This window comes from Protopterus annectens, chromosome 6.part0 (assembly GCF_019279795.1).
Source record: "Protopterus annectens isolate FY-2018-M chromosome 6.part0, PAN1.0, whole genome shotgun sequence".
Taxonomy (NCBI): Eukaryota; Metazoa; Chordata; order Ceratodontiformes; family Protopteridae; genus Protopterus; species Protopterus annectens.
Window position 1 is genome coordinate 1,331,650,938 of NC_056737.1, and position 9,436 is coordinate 1,331,660,373.

The following is a 9,436-nucleotide window of genomic DNA, read 5'->3' on the forward strand; positions in this document are numbered from 1 at the left end:
ATCCCATTTCAGCAGATGCCCGGGGAGAAAAGCTTCAAGGTATATAATAATTAATAATATATTACAGTAGAATTTTTATATAACTAAAAATATACATGGGAAAAAATTGCAGTGAAAGAGATGTCAGATATTTACAAGGTAACAGGGAGGAAGTTTATTACAATCTTGATTAATTGTTTGAATAGAAAAAAGGAAGGATAGACAGCACTAGGGGAAACATAAGAGTAGTTTGAGAGTGTAAAGAAGGGAAATGCTGTGTGAAATAAGAGTAACTGATGTTGGTAGAGAGAAGAGGTGTAAAGGGGTAACAGAGATGTAGTCAATATGTATGTATAAATGAAAATAGAAGTAGGACGGAGACAATGTAGTGAAAGTATAGTGAGGGACAGAGGTTGTTGAAGAGGTAGTTGTAGAGTAGGTTAGCCACTTTAAGTGGGAGTCTGGGAAAACAGTATGGAGCTCTGAGTATATTGCCAGTGAGCATTAGGCAATAATACTGTATACGTCTCACAGATGATTCCAGTGTGAAGAGTGTTTGTGTTTCATCGAGTAGGTCACGGAGAACACAGACATCAGAAGAATATGTATGTAGGTTTGCTGCAAACAAGATATTCTGTGGTTACCTTTGAGAAAAAAGGGGGAGAGAGATGACTGTCATTCTTTTATGGAGAAGGTGAATGTAAGGCCCATTAGTCTGTGTGTGTAACACCAAATGCCATATTGTGAGGTTTCTGAGGCTTGATTATAGGCATCTAAGTAGGAGGAAAAGCTGTCACCTTAGAAAGTTTAAGGGGTCTAGTGTACATAGTTAAAATTCCATTTCTGAGCAGTGGGGAGAGTTAAGGTTTTTTGGATTGTGTGTTAAATGTTGGAGTAAGAGTGGACAAGTACTAGGAGATTCTGTGTATAGAAAAAAAGGACATTGTAAGGCACAGCAGGTCTGCAGAAAATAATAAAGCTCTAAAGGAAATGTAATTAAGCTGAATGATGATAAGGAGCAATGAGAATGCAAAAGCTGAAGGAAGAAAAGGACAAACAATGCACAAAGGGCTTGGAAGAAGAGCTGTAGTCTGGGTGTTTCTAAGGCACTGTGAGATGAAGTTAAGGAAGGCAAGTGTGTACTGCAAGATACTCTGTTATAACAGCTGGTAAATTAAGTATTCTGTATTGGACCTTAAATGACCTGACCAGTCCCGTGAAAAGATATATTTTCAAAATTAAGCCGCAAGTGGTAGTTTTGCAGAATTAGCATAGTAAATGAATAAAGATGGGTTATAAGAAGAAGATGTCTATGAGTTATAATGGAGCAAGGAGTAGGGATGTAATCATGCTTGGAAAAGGCAGATGGTTAATATTGAGGATGCCATTTTAAGCTGAGCCTATTTCCATATAGCGATAAGACTCGAACCCTGTACTTTGTGCCTATACGTTAAACAATTTAACCATTATTCCAGCCCCCAACACTGCAAACTGGACCTGTGTAACTCAGAAGTATGCAGCTTTTAAAAAAAATTGGCCTAACCCTTTTAAATATCATAATGTGTAGCCCCAAACTGCTGTATCAAAGTACAGGAATAAAAGAGAAAGGGGAGCATTTGAGATTTCTGGTGCTTTACTTAGAAACATTTTTTTTTTTTTTAATTGGTGAGAAGAGAAGATATGAGAAACATTGAGAGGGCAGGAATTAAATCTTGGGAGATAGAGTTAAGGTGAGATAAGTTTAAAGAAGATCTTAAAAAAGTAGTAAAAATATATTTGGGGGATATGGGTTTTAGAGAAACTGCAATTTCAAGAAGTAAACACAAAGTTATTAAATTAACAAAAGCCAACAGGATTGGCTTATGTGTACTTTAGATGTTACATCACTGTATACTAGCATACCACATTTATAGTCCAGGATTTAACACCCTGTTAATCTGCATGGCGGAACACGTTCTAACCAAGAATGTGTTCTATTTCCAAAACCAATGTTACTGGCAAATTCAGGGTACGGCGATGGGTGCCTCTTTTGCACCAATATATGCTGATCTCTTTATGGGATATGTTGAAGATCAGATTATATATAGTGAATTACACAACTTATACATGCCAGAAATCGATATTTGGAGATGTTTTCTGGACGATTGTTGGCTTGTTTGGAAAGGGGGCACAGAGTACCTTATGTTTGGGTAGTTAAAGTCACCCAGTATCAGGGTAGAGGGTTGAATCTTGATGGATTCAAGTAAGTCCAGACAAGTGGAGTGGGCATCCTGAGTCATGGATGGGGATTTGTAGCTAGCTATGATTTGAACAGATGTTTTTTCAACAGTTAACCACACTTGGAGTGTCCTGTGCATCATACCGTTTGACCAGCCTGGAGGTGTGTATGTCTTTGATAAATATTGAAACTCCACCTCCTTTAGCTTTATAGCCCTCCATTTGGGGTCTGAATGTATGGTAGGATGAGTAATCTGGTAAGGCTGGGGTACTCTCTGTAGCTTTGAACCAGGTTTCAATGACTGCAAAAACGTCAGCATCCTCCAGGGCAAGGAATGCTTGCAATGAGTGCAGTTTCATGCTAAGAATCCTAGCGTTTAGCAGCATGACCTTTAAATTTCATTTAGAAGATTTTTTCATGTTGGTAATTTTGTGCTCATGACTTTGCCTAAAAAATGCACTATGGGGGAAGCAAGAGCCTTTGCTAGAAGCCTGAAGCCCAGGGGAGATAGATGAAGGCCATCTCTGGCAAAGCATCATGGTCTGTCAGTCATGGCCTCCCAGGCTGTCAGGTACTGGATCCTCTTGGAATGACACCATAAACCAAGCCAATTGTTAAAGTCAATCATTTTCTTTTTGTATTGCAGCATCGTTCTGGGTGACTGTAGGATGCTGCTTAAGGCTAGGGACATACCTGCCTGGAACACATATTCAGTGACCTCAGTCATGTCTCTCTTCATATATTCCAGAGAGGTTCATCTCAAGTCATTCACATCAACATGGACTATGACAGATTCATAACAGTACCTGTTGTTAAGAGACTTTAGTGCGTACATGATATGGCGGATTCTAACACCTGGCAAGCAACTTACTGTGACTTTCCCCTTGCCTAGCCTGGTGAGGGGCACATCTGTGTGTCTCATGATAGAGTCTCCTATGACTAGTATGTTGGGTTTGTGGCTGGGTCTTAGAGGCTGTGAGACACAGGAGTGTGTACTATGTGTGATGCTTTGTGCTGCGGTTTGTGATGTGCGTGTGTGTGTTTGCTTTGGAGATCCCTTTTGTTTAGGTGTGTTTTTGTTGAAAACCTCCACAAATGTAGGAGTGTCTTGTACAGGTGTGGGTGGTGTTAGAGGTGTGGTGTTTATAGTGTTTGCACAGACAGCAAGGATTCTAGGTTCTTAATATAATTGCATCTCTCACATATTGTGCTCCTAGGTGGTAGTAGTAGAGGGTTGTCCATATACATAAGGCAGTTGCTACACTGCCCATATCAACTAGAATAGCAGGAGAAACCATAGGAAATTGTCCATCCATGGTTGCCAGAATCTGTGGAAGAGAGGTCAGGGATAGTAGAGTGGGTATTATGTGAGGACACTACTTATAGGTGTGAGTAGGGCTGGACAAAATCAATACAGTAGCTGCAAGCGAGGGCCTCACTTACACAGGAGTGCTGGTAAGGGAAAAATGCAGCTGAGATACCTTGCAAAGGGTTAAAACAGTGCAGTGGTGGTGTGTGATGTGCAAACAAGTACAAACTCATGCAAATACTGGGTTTTAGTAACATAGAAACGAATGTAAAATAGAAACACTTGAATTGACCAATCAACCCTTATCCTTGAACTCTTAGCTAAGCACCCTGTGCCAGACTAGTTCCAACCAGTTCATGTACTCCCACTAAGTGCAGGCAGGCTCCAGCCAACACAAGATGGCATAGCAGGAAACACATGAATCACACAAACAGATCTGGATACAGCAAAACCTGTAACCAGTCTATGCTAAAGATATTTAATCTCTGTTTAGGTCAATTTAACACAAGAGAACAGATACACACTTAAGTATAACAGCAGCAAACAAGAGCAAACTGATTTAAACAAATTAACCAGTTATCCAACAAAAAAGCTCAAAACTTAGCCCTGTTCCAGCAACTTTCAATCAGATGAGTTCTAAACGCACACTCCTACCACTAGGGTGCAGGGGAACCCTCTCCAAAAAAATGGCCTGGATTAGTGTTCAAGTTATACAAACAGAGGTAGATTCAGCCATTCTGAATCTAGTCTATGCTACAGCAAACAAGGTGTACCAATTTCAGAAAGAAACAATTCACAGTAGCAGGCACAATAAGCCTTCAACCAGCAATTCCCAGCTCAGAAGGGCAGAATCTGTTGTGTCCAGTGATACTTGATTATTTAATGTGGGACTCCTGTTTCATAGTGAGGGCTCCATTCTTTTCTGACAGGTTATACATCTTCTTGAAGGCAAACTGTCCATAAATTTGGTTCTGTACAATATAAACATTTCCTGCTTGATGAGGACAGCCTCCCACTCCATATATACTGTAATTTAGTTATGTTGCATATAATATGCTTTGGATGACAACTGCCAGCATGTGGTAGTGTGTTTTTACTTAATGAATTTTTAGTATTGGTGACTGTAATTTTTAATGCTTTAAATGATTGGATTAAATGTATCTTTAGGCATGTCCTTTCTGCTCACCTGGAAATAGTTGTAATGTATAATATGCTCATGTTAGCAAGGATATGAATTCTTCTGCGATACTTAAGGCGTAGCTTACTACCTGTGTATTACTGTCAAATCAGATACCTAAGGCAACTCTTACTGGAAAGGACTAACATTGTTTAGTAATGCCTCAGTGTATCACCGCTTCCCATATCCTGCGATCATGTACATCGGGTTAAAGTCAGCCACAATGATTTAATTTTTTGTGTTTTTCTTACAGGAAGTTTACAAGGATGCTAACACACAAGTCCACACGTTGCGTAAAATTGTCAAAGAAAAAGATGAAGCTATTCAAAGGCAATCTAATCTTGAGAAGAAAATTCATGAACTGGAGAAACAAGGAACTATCAAAATCCAGAAGAAGGGGGATGGAGATATTTCTATTCTCCCCATTTTGTCCTCAGGAGTTGCCTCATCTGGTTCTGAGGCCATCTCTTTGTCTCACTTTGCCCAAAGTAGTGGCATTGAATCTTCATTACCATTAGCACCGCCTCCACCGCCATTACCACAGTCACTTGGCACAGGTAAGAAGCCTAGACGATAATAAAAGCTTTTGACTACATGAAGTTGCAAAATAACTTACATCACCTTGATGCTTTGTATTTAGCTAAGGTCAACATCAGGACCAGTTCTTAAATCCTTTGTTAGCGACAACATTGATGGCACCTGTTCATGCCAAGTGAAGCATCTTCAGTGAGTCTAGTAAAGCTACCCTTGTCTAAATGCTGGGGGTTTTTTTGTGATATATAATCAAGTAATTATTGAGCTTCGTTTTCACATGCCATGGAAAGGCAATTCATCAGACAGGGCAAATGTGACTATTACTGCCTTAAGTTACAACAAAGCTTAGGAACTAGATGGTATACATTTATAACAGACATTTTATTAAATCTCCTGGTGTCAGCAGATTAACATACAGTTTTGGAAGACTTCTGTGTCTATATTGTGTTTGCACCTACATTTCTAATGAGGCCTTGTATCAGTATGTTTGTGGTCCTCTAAATATGCATGTAATCTTAATCACATGCATGCAGTTTCACACTTAGGATCCTGCTTCAGAATTTCAGTGATCCTAGTAAGCTTTTCTCATTTTCTAGAATGTTCCCTAAACATTTTGAGGAAATCATCGTGAGTTTGTGTCTAACTTTATCAGTTTTGTGGTAGCATTCTCTCAACTGTCCAGTTCTTATGTCATTGTCCTGGTTCTGCACAAAGTCTCATAGAAATTCTGCAATCAGAAAGCTCACTAGTGAGGACCTGTACAGCACTCTTTACTGACTAAGGGTAAAGTGCATTTTGACTATACAAATGTAAGAAAACAGCTTCAAACCTTAGCTTCTCATTTTATTGGCTCCTTTTTGCATATCTACTAATATGTCAACCTTCTACTGAAGTTTACAGAGAAAATTCCTGATACGAATGACTCCTTTTTTTCTCGTTCTTCAAGGTTAAACAATGCAAGCTTCCCACATAATACTGTGCATTGTCAATGCCTTGCCTTCAGCTCAACACTCTGAGTAGTGTACAAGTTTGAAGTCCATGGTCACAATCTGTGGATTCTGAAGACACTTTATGTTAGAAGACCTAGTTAAGAGCTCAGTTTGCAGAAAGGCAGTGAAGGTGCCAGTAAGCTCCAGCAAGAAGAGGAGTGGAAGTGAACTATTTGTCTTAATCTGCTGTCCGTGTTAAGACCTGTATTGAGCCAGGTCAGTAATCATCTCATCCAGATTGATACACAACCTCACAGACTTCTGTTCACAGTTCTATCACATTTCCTGCTGAAATTCAACAGTCACTAATCTGCTTTTGTGATACGGTCATGTTGTTCATAATTAGAAACTTCAGATAAGGACATGCTTGTACCTGCACTGTTACAAGTTAGTAGCTGTACACTATACAACCCAGTTCTTTATTTTAACATTTAAATCCAGTATTGGCTCAGTATTTTAAACTTTTACACCCAGTATTCAACCCACGTGGAGAGATTTTATGTATCTATGACTCAACTAACTTAATTGTGAGGTAGAAAACTCATTGGTTCATAGTTGCATAAGCTTGCAGTCCAGGGGGAACCTTTGAGGAGCCTAGACAAAATTCCCTGTTGCCCCAAGTGCTGTCCGGTTAAGTGACTTGCTCAAGGGCACACATTATACAAATGAGGGCTAAGAGAATCAAACCCTGTACCACAGGAACTACAGTGCACAGCCTTAACCCTCTGTGCCAACAGCTAGATTCTAATGCAGAGAAAGTCTGATACTTGCAAGACTGCTCTTATTGGGTCACTTAAATTTCAAAGTGGTACACAAAAAGAGGTCACGTCAGTATTTACAGTACTTGAATGAATTTGTTCAGTTGTTTTTTTAGTTTGTGACAAAGGTACTGCAGTAACAGTTCTGGAAGCCTCTGTCCAAGAAATATTCCTTGTCTCATGTAGTTTATCCAGCTCTTCAATTGCTGTTAATATTGTTTAGTGACCTCTTTTTTTGACTGTCTGTATGCATGTTTTCATCTCCCCTTCCATCCCTATAGCCTGCCAGCCATCTGTATGCCTCTGTTATCATGATACAGTGTCAAACAGGCAGGTGTCATGGGAATTTGCTTTCTGAATCCAGATGCTCTCCACACAAGAACATAGATACACAATAGGCGGGCATGAAATGGACCTTTGCAAGGTTATGTCACTTACTTCCACCAATGACATAACCCTCAAAAGGTTCTGCCCCATTGCAAGCAAGTGTCTGTGTTCCAGTCTATGGTGAATAGAAGGAATTTTAAAGCAGAATGCATGCCCCAGGTGAGCATTCCAATCCCCCCCTGTGAGAATGGTAAGCAGGTGCTTACTTGTCACTCCTCTCCACACCCTTTTCTGCTAAATCTGAACCACTAATCAAACCCAGGATGTCTGGATGGTAGTCAGGGTTTTATCCCTCATTGCCAAGACATAGACAGCAGTTCCTTTTTACTGACTCTTTCAGTAATCAAACTCCTCAACCAAATAGGCTTATAATTTCACATCTGTCTCTTCCTCTGGCAGTATCCTGTCTTATCAATCCCTTCCTCCTGCAGTATGCTACCTCATCAGTAACTTCTTCCAGCAGTTCTCTGGCTTATCAATAATTTTCTCTCCTTTTTGCTTCCTTTGTGCCTCATCCTCAATTCGTCATCAGCCGTTTGCCTACTATGTGACCCCGAGCAAGTCTGTTAACTAGAAAGTACACCTTGGCTGCATGTGAACGTGGTCCATGTGGATCATATGGAGCATGTGGGTAATTGCTCTTCTCTGCTTACCAAATACAAATAAAATTCTCTCTGGATTCACACAATTTAACCATGTTCTTAAACTGATTATTCTTATTGAAACTTCTCTTATATTTGCACCCCATTCTGTTTATGAGCTCCCTTTTGCAGACAGCTGTTTCTGTTTGATGAGCACAACTGAACTTGAAGTCCAAAATGTGGCTTTTCCTTTATACCAGGCTACCCACAGTCTTTCTCTCCACATTTCTTCTGGACTTTGAGACCCTGTATTTTTTGGGCCCCCTTCTTCATCCAGACAGCTATCCCAGTGCTCCACATCTGGGTCTACCAGCTACTCCACTTCAACCCTGGACTGGTATTTGCCAGGGCCATTGCATATCTTAAGGGCATTCTGGGAGTTGTGCGGTCATTTAATGATTTTTTTTCATACAACCAACCTGTGCCCCCCTCCCTCTTGATGCCCACAGTTACATCCAGTGCCACTACAGACACTCATTGATGGCTTGTAAACTTTCTGTTCTTATTGTATGTGGACAGTCTGTCAATTTACAATCTGTGTTAAGGGACTGCAATCACTTAAGTGGCAGCTTCCATCCACTCCCCTTTTTCCCATTTTTGCACATGGGATCAGGGTGTCACTTCAACAGTGACAATTATCTAGAGCCAAAGTTTACACCGCCGAGTGGCTAGGCCTGCTGTGGTTGTTCTTCCCCACCACACAGTTGCATGCAAACTCACACCTATGGCCAATTTAGAGTGTCCAAGCGACCTACTGCATGTGTTTGGAATATAAGAGAAAACCGGTTTATTCAGAGGAAAACCACTCAGACATAGCAAGGACATGTAGACTCTGCACAGAAGGCACCCTAACTGAGAATCAAACCGGGGAACCTTTTGCTTTGAGGCAACAGCACTATCCACTGCACCAATGTGCCACACTTAATTGACAACTTGAGAGCTTTAAAACTTTTTTAAAAAATGATATTTTCCCCTGCAAATTGGTGCCCAGGGCAGATGTCTCATTCACCCCACCCTTGCTACAGCAGTACAGGGCAGAGCGCTGAATCGTTATTAAAGGTACTGTGGCTGAAGACATTGAACAGGAGGTTGTAATTAGCAGTCTGTTACAACAGGACATGTAAGGTGCAAGAAGGTAACATAAATTTAATGGTGTCATTGCATTCTACATACAGCACCATGCTCTTGTACTTCTGGGAAGGCAGGCATAAGATGGACATGGTACACTGCAATGGAAGATTTGCACAAAATATGAGGAATATTTAGACACAGGCAACAGATCTGCAAGGGGCCCGAAGACCTGAATAGGAGAAACAATACAAGTCCTCAGTTTCATCAAATGTTTATGCATGAGAAACTGGGGAACAATTAAAATGAAAGTAGGGTCACAAGGGGAGTTAAAGAGAAGCTTGTAACAGTGAAAGTTCTTGTTGAATATGAGAAA

The 9,436-nt window shown here is 40.4% G+C and overlaps 1 protein-coding gene across 1 annotated transcript in view; it reads left to right on the forward strand.

Annotated features, from left to right (window-relative positions):
- The window catches only part of FMNL2 (formin like 2), a 1,741,163-nt gene that overhangs the window by 1,502,644 nt on the left and 229,083 nt on the right, over positions 1 to 9,436 (forward strand). Inside the window, exon 14 of the mRNA XM_044074902.1 lies at positions 4,937 to 5,240. Coding sequence (XP_043930837.1) covers positions 4,937 to 5,240 — 304 coding nt within the window. The remainder of the gene's footprint in view (positions 1 to 4,936; positions 5,241 to 9,436) is intronic.